This window comes from Citrus sinensis, chromosome 4 (genome assembly GCF_022201045.2).
Source record: "Citrus sinensis cultivar Valencia sweet orange chromosome 4, DVS_A1.0, whole genome shotgun sequence".
Taxonomy (NCBI): domain Eukaryota; kingdom Viridiplantae; phylum Streptophyta; class Magnoliopsida; order Sapindales; family Rutaceae; genus Citrus; species Citrus sinensis.
The window spans coordinates 28,501,900-28,524,069 of NC_068559.1; the positions used below are offsets into that span (position 1 = coordinate 28,501,900).

Consider the following 22,170-nt stretch of genomic DNA (forward strand, 5'->3'; position numbering starts at 1 on the left):
TAAAACGGCTCGCTTGATGGCAGTGCATCGATCAGAGATAAATACTAACTCTGGCCTATCGCCAATCACTCCGTGTAACTTCGTCATAAACCATTCCCAAGCATCATTGTTTTCTGAATCCATGACCCCAATAGCTAACGGATACAGTTGATTATTACCATCCAGACATGTTGCTACAAACATGCTTCCACGATATAGCCCCTTCAAATGAGTGCCATCTACAGCGATCACAGGCCTTATGTACTGTGTGAAGCCCTTAATGGAAGATCCAAGCGCAACAAAGTAGTATAAGAAATTATCATCTCCATCTCGCTGGAGGTGTGTCACTGTGCCCTCATTCGCTTTGGTCAAAACGTGAGAGTATTTGGGAAGTAAGTTGTATGACTCTGCAGGGTTCCCTCGTACTATTTCAAGACCGACTTCTTTAGCCCGATATGCTTGCTAATATGTTAACTGGACCCCGTATTCTTGCTGCATGTCTGCTCTAATGTCATTCGGCGTGTATATCCGTTTATCCTGAATAAATTTATCTGCAATAAGATGGCCAACAACCCGACTCCTAACTTGGCGGAGGCCACTAGGCAAAACCTCATTAGAGCACGTATGAACATTGTCAACTCTTCTCACTACCCAAGGAACATTATGCTCATCCGAACCTCTTGTTGTGCGAAGACGCCAATTACATGATTCCGAAGAACAATGAGCCTCAAAGCGTGTCGTTGTGGACCGTGCAATCTTGAAATCAAACTTTTCCCGCAAGGCCACTTTGCGCAATTCCAGTATTAACTCATTCTTCTCAATGAACAACTTTCCCACACCAATGTCGGCAGAATTACAGCTTCTAACTAAGTCTGGAGCAACCAAGTTTGAAGGCAAAACTGGAGCAAGACTCACCAGGTGATCAACTGTTGTCCTCCTCCTCGAACGGGCTATCGGAGGAATAGGTCTATTCTCTCTATTGTTAATAGGAATATCATACTGATGCTCATCCTCATTATTGATAGGAATATCGGAATGACCAGTGTCCCTATCATCAACTTCAGTATTAGAGTTCATGCCTTGCACATTATCAGCTTCTGTGTTGTTGGTGTTATAACCAGGATCATCATAACTGCGGAACTCATTATTTTGAAATGGAGAGTAATGTTGCCCTAACGATGTCCCTAATGGTAACACATTATCTTCAACATCCGCTATCGTGATGCCATTATCATCAATAGTGTCATTGTTTTCGTTGACTGGTGAGTAATGTTGTTGGAACGACATTTGTTGTGGTAACACCTCTTCCTCAATATCAGGGACAGACTCGTTTGCTCTAAGCGAACTTTCACTTTCCACAAGTGGCTCAGGATTTTCGGCCAGAACTCGAGGATGTGTGGTGACAAATATAGGGATGCATCCATAATTGACCACATCAGAGGCCATGTGCAGCACAACATTAACCATTTCATCATTAAATATATCCATAGGTAGTGAACATGCACGATACATTGTGTTACTAGATCTCAAAGTTGTCTTCATCGACAAACTATATTCAATATGATTTATCTGTAAAACTTCATACACCCTTGCCATAAATTGCTCAAACGTACAATCTTTCCGAACTAAAAATGTTGTATTCTTCGCATTCACGTATTCCGTACGGCCATCTGCTAATGTCTCCCACCAACCGTCATAACATAATTGAAGTACAACGGAATCCATTAAACCTAAAAAAAAAACAAAAGAGATAAGATTTCACGCTACAAAACCTAGTAAAAATGAATATGCAGTACATTTATGTGGATAAAATGAAGTATACAATTTTTGATTTACTTCGTCTCATCGTAAGCTTCGAAATGATATATTATACGCCTAAAACGGACACATGTAGCCCAAGTTATTACTTTCGGAAAATAACTTAAATTTAGTGAGACAGGCAGTGGGACAGGTGCATGTCTCACATAAAACCAGTAAATTTATGTGAGACAGGCGCCTGTCCCACTTGCCTGTCTCACATAAAACCAGTGGTAACAAGTGAGACAGGCGCCTGTCTCACACGCCTGTCTCACACGCCTGTCTCACACGCCTGTCCCACTTGCCTGTCCCACTTGCCTGTCCCACTTGCCTGTCGCACATATTTTGGTGAGACAGGCAAGTGAGACAGGTGCCTGTCTCACATAAAACCAGTAGATTTATGTGAGACAGGTGCCTGTCTCACTTGTTCTGGGTTTTTGTTTTACTCGATTTTTCAGGGGTTTCAATGATTGATTTTCATTTCTCAACTCAAACTAACTACTTTAACAAGTCACATTGTTTTGTTAATGAAAAATAACAACATTTGCAATAAAAACTCACTTCAATTTCGAACTCAAATGATAAAATCAATAGATTAAAAGTTTAGGTTATGGTAAGAGTATAAACTAACCTTAAGAAGCTCTTCAATTGATAATTATATCTTCAATTATGTAATACTTGTTTGATGAAATTTGCTAATTTATTGAGAGTAATGGAGTTTGTTGAGTGATGAAATTTGTTAAGTTGAAAAGGGAAAAGTGGTGGAAGTGCTGGACTTGATAAGGGAAAGTGGCATGCCTTTATAAATTTGATGAAAATGATGAGGATAATGTAGTCCAAAAATAGGGTGTTTGGCTAATTATGATAGAAAAAAATTTGAGGGGTTAAAGTTGAAAAATGCCTAATTTTTTTGACTATTTTTATAAATTTCCCTTGAAGTAAAGGGTTAATATTTAAAACAAAAAATATTATTATTTTTTAATTGATTAGATAATTTCAATTAAACGTGGATTTAACAAAGAATTGAGAAGAATGTCAGAGGTTCTACTCTTCCCAAAAGCATCGGCTGCAGCTGCACAAAATTCGTGGGATTCGTGTGGGCTTTTCAAGGTCCAGATGACCAAGCCCATGTGTTTTATACAATTTGGTCTTGGGGCGCTAAAATTGAAGAACAACGTTTGGCACGAATTGGTCGTACACATAATTATCATTGAATATTTGATAGATTATTACAACAGAGCAAAATATCCAACATAAAATACCAAAAAAGAATTTTAGCAAACATAAAACAGCAAAATATCGGGAAATAAGATATTTTCAAATGGAGATGTTGTCCGGATAAAAATTTTATAATGCTGTAATTAAAAATCTATCTATCTATTTATATGTATTTATATATCTATATAAAGTTGAGACTATTGATGTGGCATCAATATTTTTTATTTTCGTACATTATTTATTATTTAATAAATAAAGAATTTTTTTTAAAATTTAACTTTTCATCTTCTTATAATTAATTTGATTGTTATTAGATAATTAATATATAATAGTTCATCAAAAGATTTATTATCTTCTCTAATTGAAACATTCTTATCATAAATTAAGCAATAATTTATAAATATTTTTAATTACTCTTTTCCTCTGTCTTACCTTAATTGATAAGCAGCGACAAAAAATATGATATCTCACGTAAATATAAACACGACATAAAAGAAAAAAAAGTAACAATGACTCTAAAATATGTGTTTTTTTATTTTATTTTAGCTCTCACTTGCCTAATCATGACAAATATTGTAAATGCACCTAGCATGATTGATCGCCTTAACAATAATATGAAATCATGTTATGATCTTGCAACAATACTTGAAGTTAGCGGAGGCCTAACGAGTGCTGGAACGCGTTAATGGTGCTGAAATTATGTTCAAATGAGGTTGTTATATTCTTCCTTAATAGCCAGGCTGATATGGGCCCTGACTGTTGCGCGCTATTGATATCATCATCCGTAATTGCTGGCCTGTAATATTCACCTCTCTCGGATTCACTGCCGAAGAAAAGAACAAACTGAGAGGCTACTGTGATGCATCTGCTCTTCATTCTCTAGGTGGCCTCGCGATTATATATCAACTTTAGATTTCTAAGGTTTTGGCTTAGACAAGGTGCATTTATGACACTTCTATTTTTGTGGTGTTAATTTAGCTAATGTAATTTTAAATAATTAAAAAAGTATTTTTGGTTTTAGTTTTGTTTTATTTTTTCATTTTTTTTAAGTCTTGCCTCTTAATCAAATAGAATAAATCGTTAAAAGTAGAATAAGAAAAAAATGATAATACTAATTTTTTTTTTCAAAACCACATAAAATGCGGTTCTATTTCCAAGTTATAAATAAGGGTCATCTTATAAAATAAATTACGTGTAGTAAATATGATTTTTAAATAATAATTTTGATAAAAATATGAATTTAAAATATTAAATATTATAAATTTTTTATCATATAAGTATGAGATTTAATGTAGTATAAAAATATGTGATAAAATCAATTTAATTTTAAAATCATAACAGTTAGGGTTTATTAAATATTTTAATTCTATAATTTTTAAACTATGGCTATGGGAACTCAATAATAAACAAGACTGAAAAAGTTTATTCACTAAGTGATGATTAAAAGAGATGCAGAGAGTCAGGAGATAACAATTTATTGTCAGCAACAAAATTGTATTAATCATTGGACGCAAATTAAAGTAGTTCATTTATGGGCATTATCATCTTCGAACGACGTTGAGTTCTTTTACAAGCCTACCACATTTCACAGGATGCCACCAATAAAATTTGACTTAAAAACTTTTTTTGTAAAACACATTATCATTATAATTTTTCATACAGTATTTTGAAGAATCCAAATCTCCGATCAAATTTTCATTTATAAGAAAAGACTTTCAGATCCTGATATTAAAATGAATTACTAGTCATCTAGTGAACCTTTTAATGACAGGACATTTGAAAAATGATAATAGCTTTTTCTATAGAAGTGAAAAAAATAAATAATATTAGAAAATACACAATGCTAAATTTGCACTGTCAAAGCGGCAGCAATACCATGTAAGTTGAATTGTGCAAAAATATTCGACGTGGAACAAACACGATACATACAACACATTTACAGCTACACTAATGCAATCGAACAGCAACAGACGAAGTGGGGTTCGTAGTGAAAACCTATTAGATTATTTTATTTCTCTGGTACATTAATTATTGTGGAATATTTCATGAATTGGTAGTTAAATGAACACTATCTGACGATCCGTACCTACTGCCTTATTCATACTTTTTTTTTTTTTTTTTTTGCGGAGAACGACTATTAGTGGGTACCATACGCTAATTTTGTTATAATATTAAGATTTAATATGCTATTATTATCTGTAAGGTGTTTATTCATATTACTAATAGTTAATAAAACTTAGACCTATTGATGGGTTGGTAATGGAGAAAAAGAAATAGAGAAGAAATAGAAAAAACAAAAGGACGGAATCAAAAGCGACAAAAATAAAGAGAATCTTCATTAAAATTAATTTAAAGCATGGACTTTCGATTTTGCCCCTTACCGTTAAATTTAACTGAGAAAATTACGAAATTAGGCTGTGTACATTGCTGTACAACGAGTAAATTTTATTAGATGCGCTCTGTAAAATGTCAATTCATTGCGGGAGTAGGTAGAAAATTACGTTATTGCATTAGCGCCCGCCAACGGCTCTTCAACTCCTCAAGCGACACACGATCCCAGATTCCGGTATAGTTATGTTGGGCTCCCCGCAATATATCCTCGCGTGTAATGACCATCGTATCCCTACAGGCACCCCCGTCAAGGATATTTATCAAAGTCCCGTGGATCCAATAACCCCCAGCCACGACAACTAGCATTTAAGCATTCAGCTCAGCATAAGGACTACGATCCTCTACAGCGGATTCATTAACTAAGATTGGTACCCGCAGTGGTTTATCAAGTGATTGGATTCTCTCGTGACCACCTGATCATCAAAAGCAGTCTAACGTGACCAAAAAAAGTGCCATGTATATGTACATCATACCGCATTCAATTCTAACCCGAAGAGGAAAATTTTGAAAATTCGTCTAAATGAAAATACCATAATAAATAAATACAAAACTGTTTTATATTAGAATATTCGTGCTCTTCGTGTGGGCTGTGCGTTGCAACTTTCAACCTATTTCCCTCTCCACGGCGATCGGATCGCTGATAACTTTCACTTCTGGTAATCTCGGTGCGTCTTTTTTTTCAAATCTCATTTTCTTAATTGCTATTGGTCTTATCATAAACACGATTTTATTGTCTAATAACTGATTATAGCCTTCGATTTGCATTCACTTCCATACGATACGATTGTGTATCCTCTTTTTTTTTTTTTTTTTGCCCTTCCTTTTGCTATTCGCTGATTGTGTTATCTATGGTGCTGTTATTGGCGGTTAATATGGTGACTAGGGCAGGATTTTCATTGAAACAGAGTTGAAGATGTGGGGAATTATTAGGCAGAAAGTGGCTGCTGGAGGAGGTTCTCCTGTTGCGGTACTTCAAAATAGTATTCATCATGCTTCTTTTTTTAAACTGTTGACTGTTGTCTTATTGCGCATGCGATTTTTATTCCAGAGAATTCGCCCTGTGGTATCCAATTTGAGAAACTACTCATCTGCAGTTAAACAGGTAATTGTGCCTTTTATGACTTATTACTTGCAATGCGTTGATTTTGGCTGTATGATGCTTGTATTCTATCTATCTATCTGTATAGGCTTGCCTTCTATTTAAGTATTTACTTTTTCTAAGTTCATTATAGTTTTTTCTTTTCAGAGAGTTAATGGTATGAGAAATTACACATTTAATATTTATTTAAGGTAGCAATTTCTAGTTTGCGGCACATTGTTTGGGAATTCATTTTTCCAAAGTTATTTTGTCTACTACTGAGCTTAAGATGTTGTCGAATGCACAGATGATGGTGAGAGAGGCTTTAAACTCTGCTCTTGATGAGGAGATGTCTGCTGATCCTAAAGTTTTCTTGATGGGAGAAGAGGTTGGGAAAATTGATTTGGGATTTTCTTTTTCCTGGTCTGAACCTTAACCTTTCTTTTCTTGGTTAACGTGCGTTCATTCTATGTCTTTTGAGTGCAGGTTGGGGAATATCAGGGTGCTTACAAGGTTAGTTTTATTGTTGGAGATATTCACTCTGGTTCTTTTGTGTTTCTTGAAGGTCTTACAAGTATGTTTACGTTTTTCTAACTACTGGATTTTTATTTGCTGTTTTGTTTAGATATCCAAAGGGCTATTGGAGAAATATGGCCCTGAGAGAGTTCTTGATACCCCGATCACTGAGGTTATTGCTTTTACTTTATTTGAACAACTTTGTTGTTCCCCCCCCCCCCCCCTCTTTTTTTAAAAACCTAATTCTTTTTGTTAGTTAATAAAAAATTTTATGGATTCTCTTTCTTTCTCTCGATTTCTAACTATCTATTTACCTATCTTGTATGCAAGTTTATATTAGTTATCGACCAATGAATCTTCTTGTTTTATTCTTGGCGATAGCTGTCTGCCCATAATAATTTGTGTCTTGCATGTTTGGCAGGCTGGTTTTACTGGGATTGGAGTTGGTGCTGCATACTATGGTTTGAAGCCTGTTGTGGAATTCATGACATTTAACTTCTCTATGCAGGTCAAGAGGGTTCATACTTTGCTTATATTAGTTGATTGAAGTGCTAGATTTTGTTCATGAACGTTAGAATCATATTTGATCAATTAAAGATTTTTACTGAAAAGAAGAGCCACATTCTTGAAACACAAGAGTTTATATTGAAGTGCTAGTCTCTCTTCATTAATGCTAGAATCATATTTGATGAGTGAAAGAATTTTACTTGTTAGAAGAGCCACTTTGTTAAAACACAATGGTGGATAGTTGGCAGTGAAATTTTAGCAAATTGCGAGGGGAATGAGATCATATCTCTGATAATTCAGTTCAGAGCATACAATTGAAAAAGGACTTATATTCTTAAATCAGAAAAGATGGTACTTGTGTTTAAATGATCTTATTCTTGTTGGTTATGAAATCTATTCAAAACGCTATATGGGCCTACCAAACCCTTTCATGTTGACATAGACATGGTGTGTTCTTATAATTGCAGCATTAGAGGTGGGAATCCTCATAATTTCACTGCTAGTTTGTGTTATTCTCTTACCATGGCAGTTTAGGAATATCATGCTTGTTCAATATGATTTTCATTATAGGAATTTGTTAGTCAGATTTCTTCCAATGAGTACTTCTTGTTAATCTCTGTTGTGGTTTTTGTTGCAGGCAATTGATCACATCATTAATTCTGCTGCAAAATCAAATTACATGTCTTCTGGCCAAATATCGGTTCCTATCGTCTTCAGAGGGCCTAATGGTGCTGCTGCCGGAGTGGGTGCCCAACACTCTCAAGTATGGATCCCCAGTCTCTTCCATACCGTTCATCTTAATTGTCAGCTTTTAGTTTCTTCCTCTCCAAAATTATGCCAATTTGATTATCGTGGACAATTTATGCATTGTTTTCACACTTAACTTCTGATATCTTCAAATGTATCTTTGGTTCTTCAAAAATTTGTGAGCTAATATTTGACGACACTGCTTTTGTGTTCCTTGTAGTGTTATGCAGCATGGTATGCCTCAGTCCCTGGGTTGAAAGTACTGAGCCCATACAGTTCTGAAGATGCTCGTGGACTGCTAAAAGCTGCTATAAGGGATCCGGATCCTGTTGTTTTTCTTGAAAATGAGTTGTTGTAAGTAGTTTTGTGCAGTTTGATTCTGATATACTATTAGAATTTATCATCGGTTAACAAAAGTTAATGTTAACTTGAAATTTGTGCCTCAGATATGGTGAGTCATTCCCGGTATCAGCTGAAGTTCTTGATTCCAGTTTTTGCCTTCCAATTGGGAAAGCTAAAGTAATGGTCTTTTACCTTTGAAACTTGCTTGTTCTTTGATTGTCTTATTCACTCTTACTGCATAATACTGTCTTATCATCCGTTTACATTGCGATTATTTATTTCTAACAGATTGAGAGAGAAGGAAAGGATGTAACTATTACAGCTTTCTCAAAAATTGTGGGCCTTTCACTCAAGGTTTGTAACAGAGGGAGCTCCTCTTGATTTCTTTGAAATGTTTCCTTCTGAAAGTAATATAGTTGTTCCAAACAAGTCTTCCTAATCATATATCTAAATGAACGTTGCTTGGTTTTCAGGCGGCTGAGATACTTGCAAAGGAAGGAATAAGTGCTGAGGTAAATTGATGCTGGCATAAAGAACAATGTGTAGTTTCAAATGGTTCAGTCTTTTTCTTGCTGGACTCAGTTGCTGTCTCTTTTAAAACAGGTTATCAATCTGCGGTCAATTAGGCCACTAGATAGATCCACAATCAATGCTTCTGTCAGGAAAACTAACAGACTGGTAACAGTCGAAGAAGGGTTCCCTCAGCATGGAGTTGGTGCCGAAATCTGGTGTGCTTTCTTTCCACCAGCATGGTTAATCTCTAGTAATAAGTTATGAGACACTCTGGCATACATACTGACTCTGCTATTCCTTCCAAACAGTGCATCCGTTATTGAGGAAAGCTTCGGTTATCTTGATGCACCAGTTGAGAGAATTGCTGGAGCTGATGTTCCAATGCCATATGCAGCCAATCTTGAGAGAATGGCTGTCCCACAGGTCTTGTGTTTCTTATATGATTCTTTGATTGATGGCTGTTACAAGTTTCTTGTGTATTAAGGCACTTTGTGGGATATCTACCCTTGATCTGTGAAATGGCTAAATTGTAAATGTAGTCATTGTCCAATGGAACTGTACTATCAAATGCTTGTAAATGCTAGTTATTGTTTTCTTAGAGCCTTATGATCTTGGTTAATGGGTTTTGTACAGGTTGAAGATATTGTCCGAGCTGCCAAGAGAGCATGCTACAGATCTGTGCCAATGGCTGCTGCAGCATAAATGAACTGATTCTGCCCTGAAGCTTTGTCAGATCCTGGTTGGTTTTATTTGCACAAACTATTGTCTATTTATTAGTTTTATAAGGCTTTTTTTTCAGCTGGTGGCTTAAGGTCAATGCTATGGTTCTGAGTTTCAATTTGCCTATTTATTTAACGACTATTGGATCCTTTCCAGGAACAATAGAGGGATTGTACATTTTCCCCGTTCTCAACACTTTTTTGGGGGAATTGATCATGAAATAATTGGAGATTGTTGATGACAGCAGGAAATTTTGTGGCTTAGTTTTCTCTTGTTAATGTGGAAAATCAACAAGAAACCAGAGTTTTATTGTTTGATTATCAATGTACTGCTACAAGTTTTGTCAGTTACATGATATTTCATTAAATGGTGCGTGAATCTGAGTCGTTTGAATTCTTTCTTCGGATTTTTGATAATTGTATTGTCACTGTGAGAAAAGAGAAGGTGATGTGGGATTACAGAAATAATAAATTTGATGCATTGCCAACAATCCCTCCCTACATATTTTTCATTAAGTATCGTGCGTAATAGCAATAATAGAAACATGCTGTGTTTCGGGCCCCATTTTCTTTCAACGAAGGAAGAGCCGATTCAGGGGCCTAGTGTTTGTGACTTGAACAGGGTTTTTGTACCGCCGAAACTCAAAGGCTAGCTTTTCTTACGTGAGATGGTTATTCTCACGAGTCATTAAACACTGGTAAAGGGGGCCTAGGAGTATCTGTTCTATTGCGCGACAGAAACAACCGAATTAACAAATAAACCTAAACTCGCCGAGCCGGAAGAATGTACAACCCACCGGAGTTAGCTGAACTGAAATACACAAGTGGCTAAGAAGTTGACTTGCTGGTGAAAGTGAAACCAAAGCTTTTGTTAGTAAGTATCATGATTCATGATTAATGCAAGAAGAGCATATGTAATTTCAATTTTCAATGCTACAAACCACACAATAATAATTTTACATCTGTCCGGTTTAAGTTTTAATTTCTAAACTTTCTTTTTGTTAAACACTAATTTATATGGTAAAACTTACATAAATTAACAGTATTGGTATCAAGAATTTTTTTTTTTTAGTTAAGCGAATATTAAGTAATTGAATTATAATTTAGCAAGTTGACCCCAGTGGGGATTGGAAAAACTTATTGTTTAAGTGATGTTTTAATTTATTGAGATTCTACTGTATATTACAATCAAAATTCTACAGATATTTACAATTAAAAATTTAATGAGACAATATAAATCAAGTTTGTTATACACACAATTCATATTTTTATCCTCACAAATATTGGAAGAAAATATACTCCACTCACATGCTTGTAGATATAATTACCTCGATTCAGTTCTGAAATTGAGAGGGAAATGGAGTAACAACCAATGATAACACAACAAGAAAATCTTTTATAAATTTATTCGTTTACAAAGAGATGTGGTTTAAATTTATTGATTGGATAAAAATACAAAATAATAAAAATAAATCTTTTAAAATGAGATTTATCTAATCCAATCAATTAAATTATGATATATTAATTTGTATAAGAGTTTATAACTCTTGTCTTGTTATAATCACTAACATGTTCTGAGACTTCAACTCCCACCATAAAGTTGTTTAAGGGCATGAGTTAACAACAGAGCGCATTAGCTAAGTTATAAACTTAACCATGAGTCAAAGATAAGACAACATAATTCAAACATCCCTACTGCGAAACAGCGAAAGGCTGGGGTTGAACCTTCTAGGAATAGGAATATGATAGTTTTACTGGAACACTATTCTACAAAATGGGCGGTTCCAGCATTTCAACCGAAAATATATCGGAAACATCAAACGAGACGGGGCCTCAAACTGAGCCTTTTTTTTTCAATTTTTATTCTTTTCCCTTTCCAGAGTTTTCTAGAAAGAGAAGTTAACATCCGGTAGTGAAATTGCAGAGAGGCTAGCAAATCCTTGTGCTCTACGAAACACGTTTCCTTGACCAAAGAAAGTATCAGGTCTTCGCCCTAATGATTCCATTTCCATCCCCCGTGTTCTTTCAGTGTCCAATGTTCGCCAAATGCAATTTGGGATGGGTCTGGGTCTGTGACTTTTGATTTTGAGACTTTCAACTCAACTGCAATACATTCCAAAACGCAAATAAAAATTACCCCTGGTTTGTCGTCAGCTCGCCTATCCTAAACCCTCTTGTCTCTTCTGGTGTTGACTGATTTTTTTATTTCTTTAAAAACAGCAGTAATATGAATATAAATTATTCCACGACGCGGCCCCGCGCCGCGCACTAATGGTCAAAAGTTAGTTCTTGACCAGCTGAAACGTGCAATCCAATTACCGCTTTCCGATATTTTGGTCTATATTGGCTGCAACATTGATTTGGGCCTCTTTTTTTGGGCATGGTTGTATCTCGTATGTGCTGAATCATTATTGTTGTAGTTAGAACTCGCAACGACATCCCTGTGTATTATTATAAATATAACCTGTACAATTATGGGGTATATAACAATTTGAATGTCAAGTTTTGCATCAAAAGCACGACCCCTAAATCAAATGTACATTATTGGTAGGAGCAGAGTGCCCTGCACAATTGGTCAAACGATTCAATATTTGCTTTACAACACACGCATGGCATGTGTACATAGTTACAGTTAAATAATGCATGCGCTTGATGGTGGTGGACCGGTCAGAGAACATTAGGTGAGTATAGTTAACTTTATTTGGTACAAGAAGTGCTTCGATTGAATAAATTTAACTTATTGCTCTATTAATGTAACAAGCTGACGGACAACTGTTAACCCGTTTACCTGTGAAACTTACCATTAACAATAATAATTAAATCGTACAGAAGGAGAAGTAGTCAAGAAGACAAGAAGGAATAAATAAAAATCTATTTCAACATCGATTTTTTGTTTTCTTAATCATGGGTGACGTAATGATGCAGGCAGTGCAGTTGAATTCCGGAGAAGAATGATTGTATTTCACTTTGAATTTCAGAGCTAACAGATAATAGGAGAATTATATTCGAGACTTGAGAGAGGATTTCATTTTTCATTTCCATTTCGTGAGGATACGAAAAAGGTTAAAAATCGAAAATGAAGACGTCGCTGAGACGATGGCGAGGATTCACACTCCACAAGCACGGCGATTCCAAGGACCGGCGAGATCTTCGGCCTCTGGCTCAATTGGACGAGCTCGCTCAGGCTTCTCAGGTACGCCGCTGTTGCTGTTTTTCTGTTTCGTGAGATTTTAACAGAACGACTCTTTCGAGTTTTTTGAACGTGGCGTTAGGTTTCTCTGTAGTGGATGTTATGTTGGGTAATTCAATTGTCCCCCTTTTCTTTCTTTTTTTTTTTTAAAAAAAATAAACATAGTTTTGGATCCAGACTTAATGTGTAAATTGCTTAAAAGTTTGATTTACATACATAGCAAAAGTGAGACTTTTTGAAATTAAAAAAAAAAAAATCAACTGATTTATAGGGAGAATGTAAGTAATATATAAAGTTATCGCCTTTTCTGGCTGAATTAGTATGTTTTTTTTTTTTCCTTTTTAACAGGACATGCAGGACATGAGGGGCTGTTATGATAGCTTACTTTCAGCAGCTGCAGCGACTGCTAATAGTGCTTATGGTACCTCATTGATGCGGTTTTTTTTTCTTTAATTAAATTTTCTCATATTCTTTCTCATGAATGTTCTATTATAATCATAATATCTACATTATTGGCCGCGAATATGTAAGCATTTCTGCGATGTTAACGAATCCCGCATATAGTGATTAGTTGGAATATCAAACAAATGCAACTACTTTTTGCAAAACTAAGACGGGACTAGTTTAGTTTATCGTATGTCACTTCTTGATTTTGTAATCTATTTTGTTTATTTTTTGAGTGTATTCCCATTTTCTCTCAGAATTCTCCGAGTCATTACAGGAACTGGGTGCCTGTCTTCTTGAGAAAACTGCACTGAATGATAATGAAGAAAGTGGTAAGTCAACATACTTTCTCTTCTGCCTTGTTCTTTTGTACCTTTTTTTTTTGTTAACATAGATTTGGCAAGTATTGTTTGAAACATGTCTTAATTTTACTAATCCACTGTAATGGCTCTGCCAGTAAAATATTATTCAAAGGCGATGTTGAGCTTAATGTTTTGGCCATTGTTTCATTCTTCAAATCTTATGAATAGAAGAATAATTGAAACTCAAATTTGAAGAATTATTTGGGCATAGTATGGTACCAATGTGCTTCCCAGTTTTGCTTAAAGGTGTAGTTTGCCACCGTATTTATCCTGATTTTTTTTTTTTTAATATTTCACTCACTATTGTTGATCTGTCAATTCTTGCTTTTGTAAAAATTGAATTGAACATTTGTTGTATAACTTTATCCAAGTTTGTTAATAGTTTCTTGTTCTTGTGAGTGCTAAAATTATGGTCAGTGCTCAGTCTTATACACCCAAAATAAGTCAGTTTTGCCTTCAGTTAATTAATTCTTTTTTTTTTCCCCCTTAGAGATGCATGGTCAGTGACGTGTGTTTTTTCCCCATTCTAGAGAGGGGCAAAAAGAAAAATATTAAGTTGTTTTAGTTCCTGTGCAGGCAAAGTCTTGTTAATGCTGGGAAAAGTGCAGTTTGAACTTCAGAAACTTGTTGATGCATACGTGAGTGCTTATTCTTGTCTGTAAGCTGTCACAAAATTGTACATCTTGCCCTGCCCCATTAATAAATTTCTCTTCATATTGCAGCGCTCTCACATTTTCCAGACAATCACAATTCCATCAGAATCTCTTCTTAATGAGCTTCAGACTGTTGAGGTTAATTTCATGTGCACTCTTTAATTTTCTTAATAAAATTTTTCCTTCTGAGACACTTTCGTCTTTCAATAATTTGGTTTCAGTTACCATTTTCTAATTACTCACTGTTTCTATTGGTGAATTTTCTCTGCACAGTTTCTGCTTTTGTTTGTACATCTAATTTTTTTTTTTTTAACATTTTGATGCAGGAGATGAAGCAACAATGTGATGAAAAAAGGTACAGAATCAATTTTTAAGACACACTGCAGACACAGAAATTGAATGTCATTTGAGCCTTTGAGATAATTAATTTTTCATTTTGGTGCATGATCTGCAGAAACGTATGTGAGTACATGTTGATGAGGCAGAGAGAAAAAGGGAGGTCAAAAAATGGGAAAGGAGAAACATTTTCGCTGCAGCAGTTGCAAGAAGCTCATGATGAGTATGATCAGGAGGCAACCTTATTTGTTTTTCGTTTGAAATCTCTGAAGCAAGGACAATCACGAAGTCTTCTTACACAGGCAGCTCGGCACCATGCTGCTCAGGTTTATCGTTTTTCTCTATTGTTTTGTCTAATGTTCTTGTCCTTCTGCTGGATAATTTATTGATTGGTTTACTTTTCTGTGCTTGAAAACAGTTGAGCTTTGTCAAGAAGGCTCTTAAGTCTCTTGAGGCAGTAGATCCGCACGTAAAAATGGTTGCAGAGCAGCAGCACATTGATTATCAGTTCAGAGGACTTGAAGATGATGATATGGATGATGGTGACGATGACGACAATGGCTCAGATTCGCGTGGTGATGGGGAGTTAAGTTTTGACTATAGACAAAATGAGCAGGAGCAAGATGCTGTTTCTTCATCAAGAAAATCAATGGAGGTGAGAACATAATGCTGGGATGTTATTTTATGGTGCTTTAGCATTTTTGCATTGTAGTTATGGTACTATATTTGTTCAAATATCACAGAGCTAAGAATCTTCGAAGTTCTGTCCTGCCAAATGCTTTATTTTACAGCAAACAAAAGATTCTAGATGTACATGTAAGATAAGCCATATATGAAAAGCACAATCATGCCATATTGTTGGATCATTGATCTGCTTTACTTCTAAGTTAGGAATGTATTGCATTTTAATGTTGCATTCCATTTGACTCTGTGAATTGGCTATTACAAATGTTTGTGCAGTTGGATCAGCCAGACATTACATTTTCCCAAGTTGCAAGACTGGAGACTTCAAAGGTAAATGACCTGCTGTAGTTTCAATTTATATGTTCTTAGTGAACAGGTTATGAATTGAAATCCATTTAATGAGCATAGGCTGGTTGGAGGATTAAATCATGATTGTGATTGAATCTATTTCTCTTAGTTTTTCTAAGAAGTTGCAATCTTATCTTATTTAGCAAATCTTATATGGTAATCTAATAAAAACAAATTAATCTGACTGTAGGGGACTTTTATCAAGCTATAAGATTTTAGCCATTTGTTATCCAATTGTTAACAAATGATTGGAATTCAAGTTTATTCAAAAGTCAGTGGACCTGAATTGAATCATGACTATATAAGCTATTCTGATATTAAGATTCGATATAGATGAAATCGTGGAAGCGGACCTTTGATTTCCTTGGACCACGCAGGAGTTAAGTGGAAAACCCTTCCTAGTGAATTCTCATTTTAATTTGATTAATTGATTGATGAGACCAAATGGACCGCTCTTGAACAAAGGACGAAGGACTCCTCCCGTACCCATTTCAACTTCACTAGGGACCTCAAATGATTGGAATTTAAGTTTAGTAGATATATTGTCATATACAGAGAGATACAATCAATTCATTTACTGGAAATGGTTGACTCAAAGAAGTGGATTGCGGACCTTGTACTGTGCCAAACACAGGACAAGTTGTATCTCCCTGTGTGCAGCTTTAAAACTAAATATTGTATCACATTTATATATCTCATTTTCATGTTTTCTCTATATGATTTTTAGAGGTGCAGCAAACATCTATTTCATGCTCTGCACGAGTTTTATTCTTGTCTTTTGGTGTATTTGCAGGAAACTTTAGATAGAAACTACAGGAAATCTCTTTCCTTTAGTAGGGAGGTCAGGTTTAGCAGCCAATCAGCTCCACTTTTTATGGATAATAAATCTGATCTCGATGATAGAAGGAAACAGATGCGACAGTCATCCACGAGAAAGTTCAATACTTATGTATTACCAACACCAGGTGATACAAAGAGTTCTCATTCTCCAGGACCAGGTAGTCCGGTTCCTAGTGCATTAAGGCCAAGTTTGGGTGGACAGACTTATAATTTGCGGCATGAATCTCCCCTGGACATGTTGAAGTTTGATAAAAGTTTGGGAGGTGATAAAACTTCCAAAGATACTGCACAGTCAATACTTAGAGAGAGCAACAATAATACTGCATCCATTCAACTGCCACCTCCTCCCCCTGCTGATGGTTTTTTACTTTCACGGCTTGATCCTCGTGGTGCTTCTGTTCCTAAGAAAGTCAAAAGACAATCCTTCTCTGGTCCGTTGACAGGTCCGCGGCCTGCAAAACCTGTCTTGAAGGAACACCAGCAGTTGTTATCCGGACCTCTTTTAAGAAATCCAATGCCTCAACCGCCAAGCTCATCTCCAAAAGTATCTCCAAGCACTTCCCCTACGTTTGTGTCCTCGCCTAAGATCAGTGAGCTTCATGAGCTTCCAAGACCTCCGGGCAGATTAAACTTGAACTCAGCAAGGCCAATGGGTTTGGTTGGTCATTCGGCCCCCTTGTTGCCCAAAGGTCAAGTGCTTTCTGCTCCCAGTAAATCAGCAATGGAGAATGTAGCATCTCCACTGCCAAAGCCTCCTCAGACTATTACGCGTAGTTTTTCCATTCCTTCAAGCAGTCATGAAATGGAAACTGCTCACAATTTAGAGATGGCCTCACCTCCGCTTACTCCAATATCTTTAACTACCAAGAATCCATCATCAGCTGTTTCTGAACCTGTTGTTCAAACTGTTGAAATCAGAGGTAATTCAGAAGCATGTGCTGTTTTTTCTCTAGTTAATTTAACTATTTCTTCTAAACAAAATGACTCAAGTTCATAGGTATCAGTTTGGCAGTGGTTTCATTGATTAGTCATCAATTTCATCAGCATATTAAGAAATAATAAGACTCTGATACTAACTGAAATGTTATCATGCTTCATAGACTGTTTGCTCTTAGTCAAAACAACTTTATGGTGTGAAGTTGATGATGAAGCTAGAATCCAATTGACGAAGTGTTTTAAGAGAATTTGAACTGTTATTGTTGGTTATTGAAATGTTTGTTACAATTCTTCGTGTCTTGAACTTGGTAAACTGTATTGTTTCACTGATGGCTCCTATCCGGTAGGAAAGATATACTAACTGAAATGTTATCATGTTTCATAGACTGTTTGCTCTTAGTCAAAACAACTTTATGGTGTGAAGTTGATGATGAAGCTAGAATCCAATTGACAAAGTGTTTTAAGAGAATTTGAACTGTTAGTGTTGGTTATTGAAATGTTTGTTACAATTCTTCGTGACTTGAACTTGGTAAACTGTATTGTTTCACTGATGGCTCCTATCCGGTGGGAAAGATATCACTTGAGACCTCTGTATGGTTGTCTCAATTAACTTATGGCTATAAATGACGTAATCCATGTTGGTATTCATTGTTGTATGTATGCCTGTGTTATCTGCAAAGAAGTATTTTTGGTATCCATAATTTTTGCTGATATTGGTTGAATTTTATGTTCCTAACTGTTGTGATAATTATGCACACAGGTGCAGAGTAAATTTTTGGTTAGCAGGAGTTTCCAGGCCTGGCAGAAAATTCTTGAGGTGGAGATCATCCACACCATTTCGTACAGTTGCGGATGTATATATATTTCCCCATTAATCATTTTGATTCGTCGTATCCACTCCTATACTCCTTATTTATAAATGGATGAGCTCTTGGCGAAGTAAAGGTCAATTAAATAATCGCTCATGTGCTCCATCACTTGTGGAGGAATTTTTGTATCTTTTGCTAGGAATGAGTTCCCTAATTTTCCTCAACAATTCGTCGCTGGCTTATAACTTCTTCTGATCTTTTGGTGTAGTACTAATGGAAGAATTAAGACAATGCTGATTCATTGAAAAAACTTGTGGTTCCCATTATCAATTCTTTCGAGTTGTATTATACAAACCAGTAATTCTTCTGTTTTAAGGACAGGCTGCTTCAATTGCCAAAATTTTGCTAATTTTCTGATCTGTGGCTGTGGGTGGGCTGGTGGCATGGGTCCCTCCGAACCAATTTGGGTTCTGGGATTTCTGGAAAATTCAGCCAAGGGATGATGGTTCTATTTGTTGTTACAAGTATGATTCTATTTACGGTGTTCATAATTCAATCCGTTTTGTTTAATCTATCTGTTCCGTAAAAATTCAATCCGTGGACTTATGGATTGAATTGAATTAAAAATTTAAAAATATATTTTTAGTGTATTGAATATGAATTTACTTATGTAAATATATAAAAATTATAAAAAAATAAAAAAATTTATTTAATAAAAAAATTAAACTTATAAATATGACATTATATTTACTAATAAATAAATAAGTAAAAATATGATTACATTAATATCATATTGTATCTTATCCGATAATAATATAAAATAAAATTAATTACATAAAAAATATAATTTCTTAAACAGTTAATTTTCATATACTGATCTAAACAAATGATATTTTTTTTGGCATATTATATTTTAAAACTTTAAATGTATTTTCTAACTTTATTTAAATAATAAATTTATTTAAATCTAATTTAATTTTAAATTTGATTGCTAGTAAAATTATTTTTATATTAAATTTTTATTTAATTAATTTGTAGATAGAAAATGGTTACAAAAATTTTAGCCTGCAAACCAGTCCACAAAATGATGAATTAGGTCAAATATGCATCCGAACTGCAGACATATAGATTAAATTTTATATTTGAATTAAATTTCATCAATTCATAAATTAGATTAAATTAAAAATTTATAATTCATAAAATTATAAATCGAATACGAATTAATGTTCAATCCGCAAAATCCGATTTGGATCATTGAAGAGCAGAGCATATGTATCATCTATATAGTACATACTATAATATATATTGGAGCAAAAGCAAAATTACAGGTGACTGAAACTTAAATGTCACAAGCGTGGAGATTAGAATTATCTCCGCTTAATATAGGATCAGTTTCATGGTATCATATGCTAACGAACAACTATATTAATATATATATATATGCAAAAACCACTTCCATACAAAGTGACGTTGTAAGGATCTGGGGGCACACGATTGTTTCTTCTTTGGTTTTGTCATTTACAGTCTCCAACATCATATCTCACAAAGCCCATCAGTTCTGGTCCCTCTAGCCTTGGATTGTTCATAAAACTGCAGCAACGAATCAACCCAAAAAAAGAAAAAGAAAAAAGAAAAAAAAAAGACGCATTTACGATTTGAACTGCTGTTAATGAATTCTTAGCATTGGATGAAGAACAATCTGTCACCTAACCTTTCCTCTGAGAACTTTGAGAACGAACCGGCGGTCGGAATTGTGCCACACAAATCGTTGTTTGACACGTCACTGCCAAAGGAAAAAAATCAGATTAATTAGCTCAATGTCGGGGAAAAAAGTAAAAAATTAGAAGGATTTAAAGTTGCTCTTGAGATTATGATTATAAGAAGTTACAACTCACAGGATCTTGAGGTTTCCAAGTTTGGTTAGTTCTCTTGGTATCTTTCCAGTGAGCTTGTTACCGTTAAGTCTCCTGCATTATGAACTAGCCATCAATGATTCTTGACGCCAGAGGAAAAATGAAATGCTTAATCGAATTTGTTTTCTTGATGCTTACAGGAATTTGAGATTAGAGAGCCTGGAGAGTGAAGGAGGAATTGGGCCGGTGAGGTTATTATGGTAGAGATCCAAGCTGATAAGGCTCTTCAATTGTCCAAGTTCCTTAGGAATTTGACCCGCCAAATTGTTCATGTAGAGTTCCCTGTAAGGCCAGCCAACACACACCAACCAATTAAATGCTTTGTAATTTGCATGCTTGGGTGCTTCATCAGTCATGATGATGACGATTCATTTAAAGATCCAAATCTACCACTCTATGATCAACGAATCAGTCAATCAGACGGTGATGGCCGCCCAAGAGAAAAACTGACATCAATAATGGCTCAAACTTAACATATCCTTTCTGTAATTAATTAAATAATTAAATTGGTCGACTTTGATGGCTTTGTGTTCTTGTCTCTGATAAAATGAACCAAGTAAAGTAACAATAATTGATGAATAAAATAATAACGAAAATTTAAACCACACTTACAGGTATTGAAGACGTTCAAGCTTCCCCAACTCGGGAACCAAATTTCCGGACAGCTTACCATTTCCAAGGTCCCTGCACGTTTCAAATCTACTCATTAATTAATTCCGCACATTCACAGTGAGACGACGCCAAAATATAAAACTTTGATTATGTAAATGGTTACAGTTCAGTTCACACTAATTTGACAATAAATTTCAAGTTTGGTTCTGCTCTCATTAATTACATACGTGTATTTTGCTTGACAGAAGCTCGGATCCAGAGTAAAAAATCCTGATTTGAAATTTCACTCACATCAACTAACCACTCTAGGTCACATCTCAGTAGGTATTTGATTATCATTTTACGCTGTTGTATACAGAGGAAAAAAAAAAGGAGTATAGAAAATTTACAGTCGAGTGACACGATTATCGGCATCACAAGTGACATGAAACCAAGTGCAAGGATCAACTAGAGTCGGATCCCAGCTTTGAAGAACGCCTTGCGGGTCTTTAACAGCTCTCCTCAACGCAAATAGAGCATCCCCTTTTCACAATTAATACCATCAAAATTTGATCAACCAAATAAGAAGTAATCACTTTTAACAGGTGGGAAAATGAATTTTTTTTTTTTTTAAAAAAAAAAACCTGTACCTTCTACGTTCGCATTTGAGGTTGCTATGGTGTTTGATAAGACCAATGCAACAAGAAGATGAAACAGGCCACTCCTGCAGATCGCCATTGGCAAAGAAAAAAAAGACTTTGAAGGTTGTGTGGATATGCACACACTCTCTCTCAGAGCAGCGACTTTAAAAGAGTCAAGATGCTAATGGGGTTTTCTTTTTCTTTTTTTATAAGAGAAAGTAGTGTGTGACTGTGCGTGTCTCGTTTGGTTTTGTTTGTTTAAAGCAAGCAAGGAATCAAAGCCATAGTTGTTTGCAGGGGAATTTATAGAGCCCCATACAAATTAAGAACGGATTTACTTTTTTTTTTTTTTAATTTTAAAGAATAATTATGACAAAGTTTCAAACTTTTAATGCGGTAGGTCTCCCCCAACTCCTGCTCGGCTATCCTTTGTTTAGTTGTTTTCATTTCCAGAGCCGCGTGTCCAATAATATACCCTTATTCTTTAACCTATAATATCATAAATATTAAAGTTGGTTTTGTCCTTGTTGCTTCCATGAGCATCTTTAAAGTTCAGCCCCAATGCTATTGCCTGTTATATATTTATATTGCTAGGCTGGTTGTTTTTTTTTTTTTT

The 22,170-nt window shown here is 35.2% G+C and overlaps 3 protein-coding genes across 6 annotated transcripts; 2 read left to right on the plus strand and 1 right to left on the minus strand.

Moving 5' to 3' along the window:
- The first annotated feature begins 5,894 nt into the window (after positions 1–5,894).
- LOC102608638 (pyruvate dehydrogenase E1 component subunit beta-1, mitochondrial) lies at positions 5,895–10,204 on the plus strand. Of its 4 annotated transcripts, none has more exons than XM_006482967.4 (16): positions 5,895–6,050; positions 6,274–6,352; positions 6,434–6,487; positions 6,771–6,851; positions 6,950–6,976; positions 7,089–7,151; positions 7,401–7,487; positions 8,124–8,249; positions 8,454–8,587; positions 8,680–8,752; positions 8,864–8,929; positions 9,049–9,087; positions 9,179–9,303; positions 9,397–9,511; positions 9,722–9,827; positions 9,965–10,204. In XM_006482967.4, exons 2-15 carry the CDS (start codon positions 6,299–6,301, stop codon positions 9,788–9,790), a joined length of 1,113 nt encoding a protein of 370 aa, XP_006483030.1. In that variant the 5' UTR covers positions 5,895–6,050; positions 6,274–6,298; the 3' UTR covers positions 9,791–9,827; positions 9,965–10,204. The 4 variants fall into 4 exon arrangements, with proteins under 4 accessions (XP_006483030.1, XP_015387230.1, XP_006483031.1 ...); XM_015531744.3 differs by having other exon boundaries at positions 5,895–6,041; positions 6,269–6,352; XM_006482968.4 differs by having other exon boundaries at positions 5,902–6,050; positions 6,269–6,352.
- Positions 10,205–12,138: 1,934 nt separating this feature from the next.
- On the plus strand, positions 12,139–18,818 carry LOC102608148 (uncharacterized protein At2g33490). The gene is made up of 12 exons (XM_006482966.3): positions 12,139–12,488; positions 12,733–13,000; positions 13,346–13,418; positions 13,699–13,773; positions 14,380–14,441; positions 14,526–14,594; positions 14,783–14,811; positions 14,911–15,118; positions 15,211–15,447; positions 15,753–15,806; positions 16,618–17,584; positions 18,361–18,818. The coding sequence occupies exons 2-12, from the start codon at positions 12,884–12,886 to the stop codon at positions 18,369–18,371; spliced, it is 1,902 nt and encodes a 633-aa protein (XP_006483029.1). The 5' UTR covers positions 12,139–12,488; positions 12,733–12,883; the 3' UTR covers positions 18,372–18,818.
- An 852-nt stretch (positions 18,819–19,670) lies between these two features.
- On the minus strand, positions 19,671–21,891 carry LOC102607853 (leucine-rich repeat protein 1). The gene is made up of 7 exons (XM_006482964.4): positions 21,564–21,891; positions 21,324–21,456; positions 20,935–21,006; positions 20,461–20,604; positions 20,305–20,376; positions 20,121–20,192; positions 19,671–19,999 (listed from the first exon to the last, which is right to left on the minus strand). The coding sequence occupies exons 1-7, from the start codon at positions 21,649–21,651 to the stop codon at positions 19,924–19,926; spliced, it is 657 nt and encodes a 218-aa protein (XP_006483027.1). The 5' UTR covers positions 21,652–21,891; the 3' UTR covers positions 19,671–19,923.
- Positions 21,892–22,170: the final 279 nt, after the last annotated feature.

What these genes read in the sequence shown, in the direction of transcription:
- LOC102608638 (XM_006482967.4), top strand. Translation starts at nt 6,299, where the DNA reads ATGTGGGGAATTATTAGGCAGAAAGTGGCTGCTGGAGGAGGTTCTCCT. An exon ending in ACTCATCTGCAGTTAAACAG is followed by an intron (nt 6,488 to 6,770) that starts GTAATTGTGCCT and finishes TCGAATGCACAG; the next exon opens with ATGATGGTGAGAGAGGCTTT. An exon ending in TGGGTGCCCAACACTCTCAA is followed by an intron (nt 8,250 to 8,453) that starts GTATGGATCCCC and finishes TGTTCCTTGTAG; the next exon opens with TGTTATGCAGCATGGTATGC.
- LOC102608148 (XM_006482966.3), top strand. Translation starts at nt 12,884, where the DNA reads ATGAAGACGTCGCTGAGACGATGGCGAGGATTCACACTCCACAAGCAC. An exon ending in ATGAGCTTCAGACTGTTGAG is followed by an intron (nt 14,595 to 14,782) that starts GTTAATTTCATG and finishes ATTTTGATGCAG; the next exon opens with GAGATGAAGCAACAATGTGA. An exon ending in CATCAAGAAAATCAATGGAG is followed by an intron (nt 15,448 to 15,752) that starts GTGAGAACATAA and finishes ATGTTTGTGCAG; the next exon opens with TTGGATCAGCCAGACATTAC.
- LOC102607853 (XM_006482964.4), bottom strand. Translation starts at nt 21,651, where the DNA reads ATGGCGATCTGCAGGAGTGGCCTGTTTCATCTTCTTGTTGCATTGGTC. An exon ending in GATAATCGTGTCACTCGACT is followed by an intron (nt 21,007 to 21,323) that starts GTAAATTTTCTA and finishes TGAAACGTGCAG; the next exon opens with GGACCTTGGAAATGGTAAGC. An exon ending in CTTGGAAACCTCAAGATCCT is followed by an intron (nt 20,193 to 20,304) that starts GTGAGTTGTAAC and finishes TTCCTTTGGCAG; the next exon opens with TGACGTGTCAAACAACGATT.